The 19941-nt window shown below is 32.0% G+C and overlaps 2 protein-coding genes and 1 pseudogene across 3 annotated transcripts in view; 2 read left to right on the top strand and 1 right to left on the bottom strand.

Annotated features, from left to right (window-relative positions):
* Positions 1-6170: 6170 nt before the first annotated feature.
* Positions 6171-8142, bottom strand: LOC149527431 (uncharacterized; annotated as a pseudogene).
* Positions 8143-10060: 1918 nt separating this feature from the next.
* Positions 10061-19019, top strand: HUB2 (histone mono-ubiquitination 2). 2 transcript variants are annotated; one of them, XM_021422263.2, is made up of 19 exons: positions 10061-10312; positions 11585-11746; positions 11838-11925; positions 12077-12307; positions 12451-12618; positions 12862-13055; positions 13144-13227; positions 13339-13458; positions 13537-13723; positions 13821-13981; positions 14966-15037; positions 15212-15288; positions 16029-16223; positions 16809-16881; positions 17047-17133; positions 17487-17624; positions 17733-17935; positions 18385-18547; positions 18678-19019. In XM_021422263.2, exons 1-19 carry the CDS (start codon positions 10214-10216, stop codon positions 18807-18809), a joined length of 2634 nt encoding a protein of 877 aa, XP_021277938.1. In that variant the 5' UTR covers positions 10061-10213; the 3' UTR covers positions 18810-19019. The 2 variants fall into 2 exon arrangements, with proteins under 2 accessions (XP_021277938.1, XP_021277939.1); XM_021422264.2 differs by lacking the exons at positions 10061-10312; positions 11585-11746; positions 11838-11925; ... (2 more) ...; positions 12862-13055; positions 13144-13227 and having other exon boundaries at positions 13545-13723.
* Positions 19020-19340: 321 nt separating this feature from the next.
* Positions 19341-19941, top strand: part of LOC110411904 (6,7-dimethyl-8-ribityllumazine synthase) — a 4300-nt gene continuing 3699 nt past the window's right edge. The window contains exon 1 of the mRNA XM_021422265.2: positions 19341-19941. This exon is cut by the window's right edge and continues 183 nt beyond it. Within this exon, the coding sequence (XP_021277940.1) occupies positions 19833-19941 (109 nt within the window). The 5' untranslated portion in view covers positions 19341-19832.

The raw sequence follows: 19941 nt of genomic DNA, 5'->3' as shown, positions 1-19941 counted from the left end.
TGTTTAAAAAAGTCCTTAACTATTTGAAAAAATTCAAATAAGCCCTTATACTTTTATTATATTCAATCAAACCCTTATACTTTTATTTTGAACCAAATAAGCCCTTGTACTTTTATTTTGAGTTAAATAAACTCTTGTGGCTAATGATTAACTTAGTCAAAATGACATTGTCATTCTTGGTCGCATAATGCTGACGTGATATGCTAACATATTATAATTGATGATGATGTGATATGTTAATTTAACATGATGACCTGACCATGTGGTATTTTTCACCTTCCACATCAATGCCATGTTGATATAAAATGACAAGTGACATATTGACTAATAACACTTAGCCAATTATTAGTCGTAAGAGCTTATTTAACCAAAAATAAAAGTATAAGAGCTTGATTGAATGCAATAAAAGATTAAAAACTTATTTGAGTTTTCTTGAATAGTTTAGGGGCTTATTTGAGTATTATGTCTAGATTATTTTATACCAAAACAAAATTATTAGAATAAATTAAAGGTGTCCATGGGTCGTGTTGGCCAAATTGACACCTAAAATGTCAAATTGAGGATTAATTTGCCCATATAAACTCATTTAAGCTTTTTTATTATTAAAATATCAAAAAACTTATACAAATATTTTAATATTTTAAAATAAAAATATGCATAACCCTAAAAAATCTCTTACTGTTGAAGAAAATTAAAATAAATTTTTATTTTATTTTTTGTTCAATGAAGATCTTGTATTTTTTTATTTTGAGTCAAATTTATCCTTATAACTAATAGTTAACTAAATATTGTTAATCAAAATACTACTTGTCAGTTTATACTTTCTGATTTTGACGTGATATATTGAAATGTCATAGTAAATAGTGACATGGCATATAGATGTGGCATGATGACATGGTCATATAATAGTTTTTACCCTCTACATTAATGTATGTTATTTAGTTCTAATGTTACATATTAAAATGGCCTAATAGATAGTGACATGGCACACCGATGTGGCATGATGATATGGCCACATAATATGTTTTGCCCTTCACATTAGTATCAAATGCATAAAACAATAACAAGTGTTCTGAATAGTGACAGTTAGTCAATCTTTTTGTTTTTTTTTTTTGGACTTACGAGAAGAGAGATTTGAACTCTATTATTTAAATAGAGAAATCATACACCAACTAATGAGCTAAATACTCATGTGCTAGTCAATCCTTGATTATAAAGGCTTTTAACTCAAATAAAAATACCCCAAAACACAGTAAAAAATACAAACTTATTCAAATTTTCTTAAATAATTTAAAAGATTTTTAAGCACTATGTCATAAAAATATAATACTTATTAATGTTATAATAGTACGGGATCAAATCTAAAACATCTGGCTCGTGGACAAATGTAGAATAAACTTCTCATCACTATGAAGGTCATGAAGAGAATATATTCAATGTGTGTTATATATCCGTATTCTATGAACTCAACCTTAATCATTCGTACTTTAAAAAAATTTATTAGGACTTTTGTGACATTTTTGTAATGAAATATATCAATCACACAGATTTAGAGCACATGCTTACAAATAAATAAGTGGTTTCCAAAAGTATATACATATAGTAAATGTCAGTAGTTTATATCTTCTGGATCTCTGTGTTTGTCCACATATGTTACGTGCAAATTGACTCCAAGATCGAGACATGACCACCTTGTTGTCCACAGAGATCGAGATTGAGAAACTTTCTTGTAATAATCTTGCTTAACATGGGCTCCTTTTGCTGTGCTATGTTTGTCTAGAGAAATGATAAATCAATATGATGGGTGCAACATGCGTGATAGGTAAAGTGTTTATATAAACAGTTACGAAAAAATTAATAATAATATTATTGTTGGAAGGATATGAAAGGGCGATGCTTGTTTCTCATTTTGGTTTCTTGAAGAACAGCTAGATTGTTGCAAAAGTTGTAACTTCTCATCTTGCTTTATGCAACTCTATCAAATCAATCTCACATGCATGCAATTCACCTACCTATATCTCGTGTTCCCCCATGCACTTTCTTTTCGTTGTTTTTGTACGTCTTTTCTCTGGTATTTGTCATAACCTAAAACATTTTAATACTTACGCCAAGCTATAGCACTCTTATTGCGTTGCGTGTTGGAATACCATCGACGATTAAAAAAACGTAAATCATGTTTTGCTTTCTTCAAATAAAGCCCCACATTACAAACATGATGTTCTGCATTTCATTTTATCTCTTTTCATAACTTTTGCAGCATGTTTGGGTGGGGAATAAAAGTCTTAATCCTTCTTTAACACTTTATTTAGACGGAAATAATGGTTAATAACCATTAAGGGAGATGAAGGAATAGCCAATAGCAAGCCCTCACTTGGTATGAACTATTCCAAGAGACAAGGAATAGAATAAAATTATTAATGAATTACCATATCAGATAAACTACATTTATTCATTTTTTACAATTTCTTTCCCTCTTTACCCAAGTATCTCTCTCTTTCTCTCACTAAATTAAAATGAATTTAAAATTTAAAAATAAAAAAGAAAAATCAAAATGAAGTTAAAATAAAAAGGTTTAAGTTTTAATTGTACATTATAAAAAGTTAATATTTTAAACTTAAAAATTAAATTAAAATTTTAATTATAAATTTTTTATATTTTAATATTTTAAAAATAAAGAATAAAATAATAAAATTAATGTTTTAATTTTGAATATTTTAATTTAAAAAATTAAATATTATAATAAATGGTATTTTTGTCATTTATCACTTATTCCTTAATTATTCCTAAAACTATTCATAACGACCAAACACTAAAATAATTTATAATAGCAATTTATGTCCTATTTTATTCTCATAAACTAAACTACATAATAGTTATTCATCTGTTATTCTATTCTTACAAAATGACTATTCCATTCTCATTCTATTCTTTTCAGAGAACCAAACACACCCTTAAGTTTTACGAATATATTTTCAAGTTTGTTTGATTTTTTATTAAATATAATAATTATATCATATTTGTTAAAAACTATTTTGTTCATTTATACATATTACAAGAAGCAAAAATTTTTATTCTGAATTGTATATATAGTTACATAGATAAATGTGATATATATTATAAATCTTAATATGTTTAGATAATTATACAAATTTAGTGTTATACTTAAAATACAATATTGTTTATTGACTAATTAGACTACAATACTATTAGTTAGTTAGAGTTAGATTATGATTAAGATTAACTTTATATATGTGTGTGTATATATGTATATAATATACCTCATTCACTCTTATAACAATATATATTTTTTTAGAGTACAAAATTTCTATTCTTGTAGCTTGATATCAAAGCTTGATTATTTTTTATATTATGAAATAAAACCTTGTCATACCATCAACTTTCTTCTTTTTTTGTTTGTTCATGTTCTGAAAACTTATCTTTAAACAAGTAAATCACCTTAAATATCCCTACACCTTCAAGTTGTGTTGAATTCACAACCCAAAGAAGAGAAAATAACAAAGAGGCCTTGGTCGTATAATTCACCAACAAAAATAAAATTTAATTCTAAATTAGGAACACAATAGGTATCAAGAAGATCAAGATGAGAGTCGGAAACATGTACAATGTACATGATATTCATTTTTGTAGCATTTGAAGTCTGAATTGTAGGAAAAAACGAAGTTAACATTTTGGTGGACTAAAGAGAAGAACTAGAAGTCACATGATTACAACAATCATAATGAAGAAGCCAAGAAGATAAATTACACAGTGTAAAAGAAAAGGTAGTGTGGGAAGAAAAATTGAAAAAGATAACCTATTTTAGTAGAGCCTCAATATCACTTATAGTGAGAGTAGTAGTGTTCTCAAATGTAGCAACCACAAAATGGATGAAGATATAGAAGTTTTGAAATTTCTTTCTTGAGGTAAACTGCTTTTTTTATATAAAGTCTATTCTTATCACATCTTTTATTTCTCCAATAGCTTAAGAATTTTTTTTCATTGAAAAGAATGAATTAAGGTTTATATTTTGTTCAATGATGATATTTCAAATTTGATAGTGTCAGGCCAAGAGATGAAGTTCTTAAGGGTGATTAATAATTTTGTTGAAAAGTTTTTACCTCAAAATTGTTCTTTGGAACTAGGGTTTAAGGTGACATAAAAAGGCTTTGACTTGATTATTGTATATCAAAAGTTGGATTAATATTTGATGCATTGACAGTATATAGCTTCTATAAATTGTCAGGTGACCAAATTTTTACATATTAATAATGAGGTAAAAAAATTCAAAGAACTTAACAATAAATATTAAAAAAAATTATCAATTAATTAAAAAAAACAAGATATTTTGATTTACAACTTTTTCAGTTCAAAGTTTGTGCATACAAAGATGTGGAGGTTATTATTGACTATGCTACTAGTGCACTTGGAAAGCGTGATCCTCGCCCAGTTCAACCTAATACCCTTATTCATGTTTTTGAAGACTCAATGATTCAACTTCAAAATTTTAGTTTCCAAAACTCTTGCCTCGTTCATGTATGAACACAGTTGGTGGATAACATTAACAAGCTATATTTTTTAGAGTTTTAGTTTGGACTAGTACCCATGTTTTCTCTGAAAGTGTTTGCATCCAATGCCTAATTTAAAATTATCTTTTTGAAAGAAAGAGTAGCTTTAACATTGAAGTTAGGCTTTTGTCCATTGTTGTTCCGTTGTTATTTTTGCTAAAAGGCTAGTAAACAAACTTGGACAGAGAATAACACATTTATGTATTTTCATGCATAAATTAAATATTTAAGAAAAAAAGAAATAAAAAGCACAAAAATGTTTATCCCTTTGCTACAAAAATAACTCTACCTTAGTCCACTTCATTATATGACATCGTAAGCTCTACACTATTAACAACTTGATAGGGAAGAACTTTTTGTAGCATGGAAGTTCCTTTGAAAATCACCATCTGGTGGCATGATTTTTTATATTCATTAAGTTGGTATGGTATTAACTTCTTGAAATCAAACTTATCTGTCCAAATTGATCTTTCGTCTTCAGCAGTTGGAATCACAAGGTTTTTGACATTCAAGAATGCCAGCGACTTCTCAATACAAGAGAAAATCAATTGGAAGTAGCCTTTCCCATGGTTAGCAATGCTCGTTGCAACTAATGGAAGTTCTGCAATTTCTTGCCCAACAACTCGAATTATTCCAACTAATACAATGAATGAGTTGATTGTCAATACTGCACAATGCATTGCCCCATATTCTTGACCTTTTAAATTCTTTCTGAGAAAGGGAAAGAAAGATAGCCATAAACGATGCATGGGATAAGGTCATGCCCAATTGTTGCATCAAAGATCTTATGTGAAACTGACATGGAATCAATATAATAATGAAGAGTTGAATTTTGCAATAATTTGTTTCAAATAACAAGACCCAAATCTCAAATCTTAACAAAAAGAACAAGCCCCTCGTCTTACTTATACACAGATCAAATCAACATCAATATAGTAGATCAATTAAGGATCTTAACTTCTCATTTGAAAATTGAACATCACTTGTAAACAATATTTAGGCAATGCTAAGAAAAAAAGTCAACATGTTAACCAAATGAAAAACTTGAATATTACAAAATCATCAAACAGTTAAATCCAACTAGCATTAACAAACCATTTTGTCCTTGATTTCAATTTTAAGGTGCACTTGAATCCTACATTAATAAAAGTATTCACATCATCCATATTTGTAATAAGATAAAAAAGAATTAGTTAAAAAAATTTATTCTTTTAAATTTTAAAATAACTTAATTAACATGTTTGAACAAAGAAAAAAATAGGTAGAATTATAAGAGTAGTGAATTACTTAATTGGCATAAATAGACTTAACATTTTTAGTAGCATTAAGATCTAACATTATCTCTTCACTAGGACACCTTCAAAAAAATTAAAGGAAAAAGTTATAAAATACTAAAGTTGTCTAAAAAGAAACTACTTAGCACTTAAAAACCATACTAGATTAATTAAAAAAAAAACTATACTAGATTTCAGAATACGAGACATTACCTTGATTGTTTTAATAATAGACAAGTATGTTTTGTATGACCTTTATGTTTGCAAAATGAACATTTCTTTGAACTTTTTTTTGCTCTAAAGCTCCTTTCATTCTTAGAGATCGAGGACGTTATTTTGTAGTCTCATGAGGAGGACTAAACAATGTTATATCATGACTCAGAAGATGTGACTCATGATCTTTTGAATCAACATCTTCGTGATCATTCTTGCTTGTCAAAACATTGGTGCTACTAATCTTGTCATCTTCAATCTTCAAGACATCAAGCCCTTCAAATAATCGTTGTAAACTTCCAATGGCCACACCATAATGTTTTTAAGATCTTGACGCTTTTTCTGAAAGCTCCAAAGAATGAACCATGACACTCTTACACAACATCATTGAAGACTTTAAAGCATTATTTTCAAGCTGCTCATCCAAGATGTTTTCGACTTTTCCTCTTTTAGCATATCTTATCTACAGATTTAAAATGTAATGGTTAGGTAATGAGTGCACCTTTTCCTTAATGAGAATTGTCAATTAATGCCTACAAAGGATGTCTACAAACTCAAACATGTGACATGAACAAGTTGTAGCTATTAATGAGCCAACAAATGTCACAATATATTTTAGTTTCTCTTTGCTAATCTCATGCACTCTATATTTGTATACATCATCATTTGCAATGATCTTTTCAGCAACATACTGTTGAAAATGAATCAACTCATTTTGAAATTTTTTGAACATCTTTCTTGTGTATGTCTTTAAAGCTTCTTTCTCTATTGGAATGTCTTCAAAATTGGCTTTGAATTCATTGTTTTGAAACTTTTTTCATTTTCTTATTATATCTTGCATCAAGGGCCTTCTCATATTGAATCACAAACTTACTCATTGGTGTGCTCGAATTCTTTGAAATACCTGTTCATAGTTTCATTTATCTGAGTAATAGACATTTCAACACATAAGCAAGAATTCATTTTTCTCAAATCGCATACAACTTTTTTAACCAATTATTTTCCTACAAATTGTATTTCTTAATTATTTTCGTCTATTCTGATTCAAACTCATCTGGAACTAATGCATAATGAATACACAGAAAAATTCTATTCTTGAAATCATCAAATTGATGGTAAACGTGATTGAGATTCTTTAAAAGTCTTTTTTAGTGTTCTACATGTAGTAATGATGTATAGTATTCGACAAAACTTTTGCAATTGCATCAGTTATGGTTGCATCTTGATCCGTAATAATTGTTTTTAGAGGATGTCCAAACATTGCTTCTAAACAAATATTTAATAACCAAACAAATGTGTTTTCTGTCTCATCCCAGAATAAAGCACAACTTAATAAATTGGATTGGTGGTGGTGATTAACTCTAATAAAAGGAACAAATGGCATTTTATACCTGTTTGTTATATAGGTTGGTTCAAAAGCCATAACATTATCAAAATACTTATAAGCCACTTTCGACCTAGAATTAGCCTAAAACAATTCGCTAGTTGATCTTCTGCATTCATTTGTATTGCATAAAAAATCTTGGATTCTTGGCTTGATATTCTTTAAAGTAAGTAAACATTAACTGTGCATCTCCCTTATCAAGCTGTATTTGTCTTCTATTGCTCAAATAATTTTGAACATTAAACTCAGTTAAACCAACTATATCAATGCCACTCGATTCATTAGATAAAATGGACATGATTTTACTAGGATGAATTCTTGAATCATCAAGCACATTAATCAAATTCCATTGAGTTTTTGTCCTTTTTCTATGAACACATAAAAATTGATCACTTTTTGGAGTAGCAAGCTCATGAGTATGATCTTTTATGAATCTAGAAATTAACCATTTCTCTTTAGCTTTCTTGGAAACATAAATCATGGCTTGGCATCCAACTCTTATCTCGTCAAGTGGTGCATGAATTTTATCTTCCCTCTCAAGATATTTTTTTGCCCGATAACCTTCCTTCAAACAAACAAATTCTTATATGATGATCGCTTGGGTTTTTCAAGATTTCATTATGTGATGTTTACAAATTCCGAATCCTTTACGCTTAGCATACTTAGTATAGTACTCTAAAGCCTCTTCCAATGATTGAAACTCCATTACAACAAATGGCTCTAAAAACTCTTGATTATTTAATCTCTCATTCTTATGTACATCATGATTCTTCCCACTCAAATCTAATATATTTTCACAATCATAATCTTAATCAATCCCATCAACATGGAATCCTTCATCAGCATGAGTTGTCATTATGAACTTGTAACAAAAATTTAAGATTATATTTTAAGTAAAATTAAACCCAATCTCCACTAACAACCATAAAGTTCATTCCATGTTCAAAAATTCTAGTCTAAACTTTATAAATTCTCTAAAAGTTAAAATAACAATTTCTTGAAAGAACATGCTTGCATAGCATAAACAAAATTCCAAGACTAAAATGTCAACAAATTGAAATGCAATTTAATGTCTATCTTAAACTATTGGTGAAAAATAAAGCCATTTTAAATTCCATAAACATGATCAACGTTGTAATATTTATATAAAAACAAAGATCATCTCTTCATAATAAGGGGTACTTCCTTAAACATATGGATTTTGAATTCAAATGTTCAAAGTAATTTACATTTTGTTCCATAGTGATCTATAGAACAACCAAAGTAATTATATTTGAATAAGTATGTACAAAAAAAAAAGGTAAACAAAGAAAAAGAAAAAAATATTTTAAAGTAATTAAAAGAAAAATGCCAAAGAGAAAAATATTTTGCAAATTCAAGAGGTGGGTTATATCTATTGGGAAACCAAAATTTGTGTCCAACGAATGGTCCAAGAAAGGTAATGAGTATTTATGTTAGTATATTATGGGTCTCTTTCTAAGAAGATGCCTAGAAAACAACCAGCATGTGGAATTATTTTGCTAGTGTTTATATGATAGAGATAGCATACAAGTCGTGATTCCATAATTAATTGGTAAAATTGCGGTCCACCCACGATTAAGATCAACATCACTATGAAAACTAAATACATAATGTGGATTTTTTTGGTCCCATTGGGGGCTACTTCTTCGCATGTCGCTTCTTTTCTTTTTTCTTTTGTTAGATTCAAATTGATCTTGTTCTATATGCCCATACTTGACTTCCAATACGAATTATTAACTTTCTTTTTCTTTTTTGTTGATTTCAAGATTCTTAAATATTCATTATCAATAAGGATTCATAATCAATATTTAGAAATTTTATATCAACATTAGTGTCATGTCAATATTATGCGTACATAAAATAATAAGTGATATTTTTGATTAATAGAAATTAATCAAATATTAATTATAAGCGTATGAAAAAATAACAACTTAGTTGAATGTAATAAAAGAATAATAACTTATTTAAATTTTTTTAAAATAATTTAGAAGATTTTAAAGTATTATACTTTGAATTATTGACGTAACTAATAAGATGACTTATATATATATATATATATATATATAATTTCAAGTCTTAAAAGGAAAATATGACATTTGGAGCTGTAAGGATAAAAATGATGTTTGGGTTAAGATTTAGTAAAGAAGGTTATGATTTACTCTAAAAAAATAACAAAACTTTAGAGAGATTAATGCCATCAAGATCAACTTCGATTAGATTAGATAAGTCTTTATCTTTCTCGAAAAGAAAGTTAAAAGATATTATTTATTTATTTATTTATTTTTAAATTTTTTAAAATTATATTTCTTTTATACTTAAAATTTTTACTTTTAGTTTAACTCAAAATTAATTTTCATGATTTATTTTTATTTTTTGATATTAGAAATAATGAAATATACTAGTTTTATAAAAGAGATTAAAAATTAAAAATTGGAAGCTTTTTTATGAGCCCAAGTAAGTGAGGCTTGGGCTGGCGGGGCACAAAAGTAGTAATAGTGCAAACAAAAAGGGGAACATGATTGAGGAGCCAGAAAGGCCCAATAGGAAACGACGCCGTTGCAGGTTGTGCTGATTAAGTCTGGCTTCCTTATCGATGTCGTCGCTCTGTGGCTTGCAATCCCTGGCAGTAGAGTTTCTTCTGTGTACTACTGATTAGGGTTTCGGGACAGGAAAGGATGAAGGGGATGTGATGGTGTTGGCACAAGTGTAAATAAGAGTGAAAGAGAGGGGGCAAATAGCAATAATAACAATAGTAAATGGAAAGCTTGGAATCGGAAGAACCAGAGAAGAAGAGGCCTCACTTGGATTCTCCCACCATGGCCCGTAACTCCTCTACTGCTCCGCACCATACCAAAGTCGTAATCTCTCTCTCAAAATTCTTTCTTTATTTTATACTGGCTCTTTAGTTTCCTAATCAAATTAAAAGTTTCGCATGATTTTCTATTTTCTATTTGCTTTTTTTTGTTCTGTTAATTCTAGAATTAATGACAAAATTGAAAATTTGAATCTTGGGATATTGTTTTCCTCAGCTTATAAATTAGAACGTTACCCCATATTTGTAACTGCTATAATCTCAGGGTTAATCTTCAAACTTTCAATTTGGAATGCTTTCTCTATATCATCTAGAAAGTATTGCAAGATGAGGGTAAATTAGTTTCACCTTTTCAATATTTGGACCAATTTGTGATTCAATTGAATTGATAATGGTGGATACCAAGTAGTGTGCAGTAATTCTGCATTCCCCGGTCCCTCTGGGCCTATAATAGTAGAAAAAAAGGGCTCTTCCTCTTACTGACTTACCCCTAATCAGTATGGCATTGATATGCTTTTGTTTGTGCAGACATGGAGAGGTAGGGTAATGTAGGGAAATTAAAAATTTATACTTTTTCTTCTTCTTCACTGAAGTGGCCCTCCAGGGTTATTTAGTTGTGAAGTAGTTTGCAATAATGATGGCTTCCCTGTGGCTGCAACATCATTGCTGTATGTGTGAATGGATACATTGTTAATTACTGAAATATGATGCACTCATCATCTTGACTTACTGGAGTTGCTTGTACACATCTACTTCAGATGTTAAAACTTTTTCCTAATTGTTAATTATTTGGTGGTCTCTTTTCTGATTCAAACTGTTCCTACATTTCTTATGAATCAGTTCATTAAGTATCTGATTATGCATGCTTTTCAAAAGAAGCACTGATTATACACATGGGCACCATTTGTCTGGAACCGATTTGCTGGTGTTGGAAAGCTAAGCCCTTTGTATAAACTAGTTTAATCTCAGGCACAGCTGTATGCAAGTGGAGATGTACTGTCTCCTGCTGCCCTCTGATTGAATGTATCTTTCTCTTTTAAGCATGCTTTGATTTTTAATTTGCTGCCTTACTATCACTATGATATTGCTACACACATCTAAAGTGTGAGGTTGGTGAACACGTCAAGCAAATGCTTTGATTTTTTTTCTGCCACCTTAGTATCACTATGATATTGCTATATACACCCTAATGTCTAAGGTTGGTGAACATGTCAAGAAAATCAATTTGTGATTTCATTTGTGTGTGTGCAAGTGTGGATTTGATTTTTTTCTCTTATAAATATCACTTGATGTAAAGGGATTTTTTTTTCTCCAGGTTGACGCAGCAGTTCTCCAGTACCAAAATCAAAAACTTGTCCAACAATTAGAAAGTCGGAAAAATGAGTTGCTTCATCTTGAAATCAGGATTAAAGAATTAGAAGACAAGCAAGCCTCTTATGATGATACGCTGATAAGTGTGAATCAACTTTGGAATCAGGTACTTTTGTGTGGCACTCTTTTACTGCTATATATTTGTGATCGTCATCATTTGTATTTTTTTAATGCTTTGGTGTTATTCTGCTGTATAGTTGGTTGATGATTTGATCCTTCTTGGTGTACAAGCTGGAGGAGGCCATAATGCTTTAGAAAGCTTGGACCGTGCAGACACTTCTCGAGGTTTGAATCAGGACTTTAATTGTTTTCTTAAGATTTGTTTTTGCCTGTTTTTGGGAGTTGGGAGAGGCAGTCCTAAGTCTTTTAAATTATTACTACAGTCAAGTGTAATTCCTCTCATATTTAAAATAGATTAACTTGAGTTACTCTTTAGGTTCTATTCCGTCATGCCCTATGGAGGAGATGTTTCTTTGCAGGCTTCTGGAAACAGATTCTATTGACAGTATTGGCAATGATGCGATTGTAAATTATGTTGAAAAAGTCCTATCTTCACGTCATTCATTCACTAGCGAGTTGATAAAATCTCTGGAGGATACCATTGCGGCTGAGAGGGTGAAAACTGAGAGCATGGCTCTTGCTTTGCAGGGAAAATTATCTGTTGAAGGTTAGATGATATCTCTATTTCTTTTCTTTTTAGTAATTTTCATTCCTCGTATGTTTTCCATGATATTTTCTGCTATTTCTTTGCTATTTAGTACTTCTGTCTAAAGTTGTATATTGATTATCATTACATATTGCATTTTTCAGACAACATCATGCAGCTTTCCAAGATTGATGATATATTTAAAGAGGAGGCTAAAAATTTGCGAGAGGTGATTGATACTCTACACTTGAAGCGTAAAGAACATGCTGATAGGATTCAAACATATATAAGCAGCCATTCAACTGACCAATCTGAGATTAAACGTCTTCGAGGTCTCTGCTCTAATTCCTTTAGAGGATACTTGTTTTTTATACACTATTAATTGGATATAGATGCATGCAATCACTTCCAAACACTTACACATGCAATTCTCAATAGCAAATTTGATACCAACAGAATCACTGTATGCTGGCAACCTGGCAGATTTTTAGCCAGCACCGAAATTGTCTGTTTGTTCTTTTGTGTCATCTCTTGTTTGTTTATTGAAGTTGTAAATTGTTTATCAATACTGAAAGGTGAGCTGGAAGAAATAATGGCTGAACTAGAAGAGAGCAGAAGAAAACTAGTCAGTCTCAAAATGCAGAAGAATTTAGCATCTGGGATGCATGCATCAACTCCATTTGCAGTGAATGGTAGCTTGTCACCAGAAAAGCCTGCAGATAAGATAATGGGCCTGCGGGAGATAAAGGATTCCATTGAGGAGACAAAGGTATTGATTTACATAATAGAGTTTTTCTCAACCTCTCTTCCTTTGTTTGACTAATCTTGTAGGATATGTTACTAAACAAGTGTTGCAGATAGTGGCAGCAGATCGGCTTTCTGAACTGCAAGATGCGCGGGGAGAGATCCTACACCATTCAGAACAACTGCAAGATCTTCAGGTTTGCTTAGATTGTTGACCTCTAAAAGTTGATTTTCTTGTTAGTTCAAATGCCTGTTTGAACAACACTATGTGTTCCGGTAATTTAACTTATAGGACTTTATTCTCTCAGAGTGAACTGAAGGATGAAAAATTCGTACAATCCTCTCGACTTTACATGTTGTTAAGTGATCAGCTCCAGCATTGGAATGCTGAAGTGGAACAATACAAAGCACTGACTGATGCTCTGCAGGTTAAGCTGCTTGTTTTACTGTTTCACATGCTTTAAATGTTTGAGTACCTTTGGTCTGTTTTGAAAGTATAATTTCAGACTGACAGGTTTCTTGTCATGAGGAGGGAGAAGGAACTGAATTTAAAAGCTGAGTCAGCAGATGCTGCTAGGAATATAATTGATAATGCTGATTCTAGAATTGAAGAGCTGGAGTTGCAGCTCCAGAAGTGTGTCATGGAAAGAAATGATCTTGAGATTAAAATGGAAGAAGCTATCCAGGATGCAGGTAAAGTTAATACATTGGAATAATACATCTTTTATATTAAAGTTTAAAGCGGGACATGGTGGATCTTCTGGATTATTGAAATGTTACCTTTTCTCAGGGAGAAATGATATTAAAGCAGAATTTCGTGTAATGGCGTCAGCTCTGTCCAAGGAAATGGGAATGATGGAAGCTCAATTGAACCGCTGGAAGGAGACTGCACATGAAGCGATTTCCTTGCGTGAGGAAGCCCAAACGCTAAAAGATGTGTTAAGTGATAAGGTTTTATCTCATCCTTATTTGTTCTTTTGTGGGGAATAAAAATTTGAAAGAAGCCATATATAGATGAAAAGAACATAAATTGTTGTTTTTCATATTCTTGCGATTATATGTAGAAGTGGAAGTTGTTCAATAACTTGAGATGAAATGTTGGGTTACTTTTGTACCAAGTAGTGGAACTTTATAGTTTGATAGAATAATCATATTTGATCTTAAAGTGAATGTCTCTATGTTTTACACAGTAATGTAGTCTTTGATATTTTATTCTTCGATCAATTTCATGTGCGTGCTTGATTTAAGGTTCCATTTGTTTTAGTGAAATTGACTTTTGGAAGTCATATATTAACAATTTTACTTAAATATAGAAATTATTAGGAAAAGAAGAAAAAACCGAGATAGATTATTATGGATTTGGTTTGACTTGGTTTTTTAATTAATTTGTTGTTCGAATTACTCTTTCCTAATATTTCATAATGATTGGTTTGGGTGTTGTCATGGTGATGTAAAAAATATTGAGATATTGGAGTTGGGATTATATATGGATAACCCATTTTGAAGATAGTGTTAAGATTTGTACATGTTTTGGGATTATTGTTGTTGAGATAACTTAATAATAACACTAAATTTGAAAGTTGAAAATATTTTTCGTAGTGTTATCTAAACAACATAAAATATTTTTCACAATCTCTTACAAAAAACAGAATATTAATATTTCAAGAAAATGTTCTGTTTTCTGCTAGTCAATTTCTGTGAAACAAATGGAGCCTTAAGTTTTATTTGGTTATTAAGCAATAAGTTTGAAGAAATTGTGATCCTTGTGTATTTCTGTAAATTTATTGAATAGAATGAAGAAAATAGTTATAATATTTGAGTTTTGGATGTTTTCTGGAACTTATTGGGTTCCTCTCATCTAAAATTTAGGCATATTGGCAGCCCAGGTCTTTTCAATCTCTAATCCATAAACTTTTGTCTAAAAATTTCCAATAGACAAACCAACAAAAGCGCTTGGCAGAGCAGTGTGCTGAACAGATTGTGGAAATCAAATCTCTTAAGGGTCTGGTGAGTATGAATTTTGAAATATGAGGATTTTGCTTTGTCTTTCTTCATAGTTTCTGTTTTTGTCCCATACGGTGCACATTCATAGGCAAAACTATTCAAACTATAATATCTTCAAAACTCTTATGCATATGACTTAACTGATACTCATCGCTGAAGAATATTTTCTTGATGCAGATTGAGAAATTGCAGAAGGAAAAATTGGAGCTGCAAATCTTCTTGGACATGTGCGGCCAAGAAGGCTATGATAATAGGTATGTTGATATGAGGAGACTTTCTCGAAACGCATGCACACACACATAAAAAAAGAGAAAAGGGAATAACGAAAAGAATAATTTTCTTTTTTAATTCTATCCCATGCAAGCTGTAGAATCTTTTTTAAAATCTTCACCTGACTTGCTTCTTGTGTAAATTCTGTCCTACATCATTACTACTTTGTGCATTTTTTGTGGTCTATCATACTTGAAGTGAAACAAGTCTATGATTTATTCTCTTGATATTCAGAAGCTTAATGACTGTTCGCTAATAAAGGAACAGGATATCTGTGTGACTTCTAATTGTGCCTAAGACATAGTAACGCCCTTGCAAAGCTGAAACTTCAAAATTTTTAAAGTTGAGTTTGAATGTTTTAATCCCAAAATGGTAAAAGTTGCATGTCTGCAAGTTTGTTTTGTGTCATTTGTTGCTGCACTCATGTCCAGTTCCTTGTTTCTTTGCATGCAAAAGTAAAAAGCCGAAGTGATTCTGAATTTGAAGTTCAGTGGTTTAGTTGGCTTCTCTTAGATGTTGAGCTGGGAAGTATTATATAGTTTGATCTACTTAATCTATTAACGATTTGTTATGCTTTCTTCTTTGTCATTTCATTCACATATGTATTATCTAATTTAGGAATCTATGTTTCATTTCTTTATTGCTTCTACCTTTTAGTTGCTTATGGATTTTTAAAATTTTTTTTTTATCTCTAATAAATTGGGTTTCCCAACTTAAATTTCAGAGATGTGATGGAAATAAGAGAAGCAGAAAATAGAGCTCATTCACAAGCTGAAGTGTTGAAAAATGCTTTGGATGAACATAGTCTAGAACTGAGAGTGAAAGCTGCTAATGAGGCTGAGGCTGCTTGTCAAGAAAGGCTTTCTGTTGCTGAAGCTGAAATAGCTGAGTTACGAGCTAAATTGGATGCATCCGAGAGGTTTGTTCTTTTCCAGTTTAATGTTTGTTTCCAGGTGGTGTCACATGGATGTTACTTGGTTTTCAATGGAAATGATTTGACATAAAAGAAGTTCTAAAAAAATTGTGGCTAATTAGTTTCCTTTTTTTCTTTGTTGGAGTTTATTTATTTAATTCATTAAGAGAGTAGAATGTTATGGTTAGCTCTTCTGCTTTAGTTTAAATTGTATGGCCACTGAGCATCTTTTAAATCTGGGGAGATGAAGTCGTAATTAAACCAAAGCTATGCCATCATTTCATTGAGACTGCTACAATTGGTTAATTCATCTTCCTCGTCTCTTGACCTTGAGAGATGCATCTATGAAACCAGACATTAAAACCATGTTAAACTTTGCTAAACAGTACAAACTCTACAGACGGTACAATCAAAATGGTTTCTCCATCTTTAGTGTGAATTTTTTGTGTTTTACATAAGTAACAGGTGGTGGAGTTATTTAATTTAACCCTTTTTTATTGGTTTTTGTTTTCATTGATTTGTTTCCTTTCATTTCCCTAAACTTCATTTAGAGTGTTATCTAACTATTTTATCTGGTCACTAAATCCACAGGGATGTTTTGGAGCTCAAGGAGGCTATTAAAAGTAAAGATCGAGAGTCAGAGGCATACATTTCTGAAATTGAGGTGTCTTCTCAATTCCTTTCCCTTGAGAAAAATTCATTTTCTGTTTTTGCCACCCTTCAATAATTTTTACTGAATTGCTGGAGCTGCCTTTTTGCTTGTTATTCCTCTTTCCATTTTCTGCCACTTCTTTGTCCCCATGATGAAAATTCCTTTTATTTTTTCCAGACCATTGGCCAGGCATATGAAGATATGCAGACACAGAACCAGCATCTGTTGCAGCAGATGACTGAGAGGGATGACTACAATATTAAGGTCCGTTGCATGGTGTCTTCTTTTTTTTGTTTTGGTAATACTGTCAGGGGTATCTTTAGGCTTTGCCTGGGCCTAATCCCCTCCCTGGGCGATCTTAAGGGCGCACTCCCCCACATTGGTCTGGTACATTCAGGATTTTACTCTTGGAGTGCTCCCTACAAGGATCAAGCCCTGGCTGACAAGGAAAGGAGCTCCTCTCCTTATCAACTGGACTAACCCCTGTGGGTAGGTCTGTTGCATGGTTATATAGCTTGATTCGTTGACTGTATTCTTTTTAAACTTTTACATTGTCAAGTAGTTCAATTATGTTGTCTGATACTTTGGCCACTTCTTTATAATTGTGATCGTTGCAGCTTGTCTCTGAGAGTGTAAAGACAAAGCAGGCACAGAGTTTCTTTCTCTCTGAGAAGCAAATATTAGCAAGGCAAATTGAGCAGGTGAATTCATCAATTGAATCTGTAAAAATGAGGATTGCACACAGTGAGGAGCAGGTAAATTTAGTTAGTATTCTGCTGCTAAAACTTGTTTTGTAAAATTTGCCCTCTGAATATATTTGCTTGTCTATATTTTTTTATCAACATATAGTTTAAACCTTGCAGATGAAAGTTTGTCTTACAGAAGCTATTAAATCTACCCAAGAGGACAGACATTTTATGATTAGCCTTGAAACTGCTAAGTGGGAATTGGCAGATGCTGAGAAGGAGTTAAAGTGGCTTAAATCTACTGTAACATCTTCTGACAAGGATTATGAGCAGGTCCAGCGGAAGGTGGATGAATTTCAAGTGAAGTTGGATAAGGAACGGTGGGTTTTCTCTTCTTTTTTTGATGGTTTCCCAGGTTTACAGTTTTATGTCTTACCCAGCTGTATTATATCTTGGTGCAATTTGAAGAAAAAAGAGTAGTGGTATGTAGGTATGTTGTATGTCACAGCAGCATTGCTCTGCTTGGTATTTATTATAATATAACGTGGACTGGTATTAGCTTCAAAGAAAGACGTGGGGTCAGGCTTGTCATAATAATGGTCAACAATTGCTACGATAACAATGCTTTGACCTATGGCTTTACTGCATTTATACTGGAACACTTCATCTTAGGCTTTGCTAAGAATATAATTTGTCCCTCAAGACTTTAGACATTTTACCTTAATTCTTTCCCAAAGACGTACTTTCCCCCTTCATCTTTAAAATAATTTGTCTAGCTTTCCTGCAAATTAAATTTCTCTCTGACGAAATGGGGTTTTGTAAAACCCAGAAGCCAGAGGAAGAAACTTGAGGAAGAGGTCATGGAGTTGAATAGTATGGTTGCTGAGTTGAGTTCTGAAACTGGAGAGACTGCAATACAGAAGCTCCAGGATGAAATAAAAAATTGCAAGAATATTCTGAAATGTGGTGTGTGTTTTGACCGGCCAAAGGAGGTGAGCATGCTTTGCTGACCTGTTTCCTTCTATAATCCGAACTCATCATTACTACATGTATATTGTGTTTCACCTCTTCTATCTGCTTTGGATTGCACTGATGGATCTCTTCATGCTGTATATTTGGCAGGTTGTAATTGTGAAATGCTATCATCTCTTTTGCAATCCATGTATACAGAGAAATTTAGAAATACGCCATCGGAAGTGCCCTGGCTGTGGCACTGCATTTGGTCAGAATGACGTTCGGTTTGTAAAAATATGAATTAGTTAAACCATGGTTTGCACATTGATCGTGATTTAGGTTAGTCTGTCTTAGCATCTGAAAAGCAAGGATGCCTAGCGTCAGGCCTTTGGACTTGATAGTTATAGAAATAAGATTTTATTTTATATATGTAATCATTTAATCCGTGTGTATGTAAATTGCAAAGGGAAATTTAACTGGGTAAGATATAACCTTGAGAATTTTGTTCCTCGGGATCTCTGGCCCTGTGGTTGTCTTACCTGCTTTACAGGAATATTGCATTGAAAGAATGCCAAGGTCTCCTGGTGTAGATGTGATTCTAAAACGATAGAAATTTTTAAATGCCCCTTATCTTCAGAGTATAAGCACAGATGTACCACGTAGTAAAGATTTGATGGAACTTGAGAAAGCTGCCAAGTTGGATCCCTCTAAATCATATAAATGCATTCTTTATCTTAAATAAGGAATACCAAGTCTTGTATGAGATTGGCAGGCATTAGTTATACTAGTTGAACATTTTTATGTAATCAATCATTAGTTAGTGGGTGGACGAGGAGGTTTGGAGTCGAAGCAGAAGTCACCCATTGAGCTTTGGCTTAGCTGGGTGGGTTTGATGAAAAAGAAGACAGACAAAACTCAGAGATATTATTGCGGGATTCGGATAAAGATAGAAAGAGGAGAGTCAATTTCACTAGGCAGTTGACGACATATGGCAAAGCCCTCAATATATCTACAGTGGGTTCCACTCCCTCCGTTCCTTGCCTGCGTGCCTCCATTTCCATTCCTTTCTTCCGTACGATAAATACAAACTACTAACCAATTCCTACATCTGTCCTCTTATTTCTCTTGATCAAGTCATCAACTATGAAAACCCAACATCGGTTGCTGCATCTTTTGTAGAAAAACGAGAAACAAGCAGAAGAACGACATCTTTTCTAGCTTTGAAATTGCATCACACTACCTGGATAGCAATCAGCAAAGCAATCTCTCTCTCCTTGTCCAGTGAGCAGTTCAAAGGCAAAAACCCAGCCAAGAAATTCAGAAATGCTACTCTCTCTTGTACAAAGCAGCTTCGTTTCATCATCAACTTTCCACTCCAAAATTCACACCAACTTAAACCCTCTAAAGCCGTCCTTTTTACTTCCCAAAACCC

The sequence above is a fragment of the Theobroma umbraticum genome, unplaced genomic scaffold, assembly GCF_002168275.2.
Source record: "Theobroma umbraticum cultivar Fairchild unplaced genomic scaffold, ASM216827v3 scaffold_95.0, whole genome shotgun sequence".
Lineage (NCBI taxonomy): Eukaryota > Viridiplantae > Streptophyta > Magnoliopsida > Malvales > Malvaceae > Theobroma > Theobroma umbraticum.
This window is presented reverse-complemented; position numbering and strand designations above follow the sequence as displayed.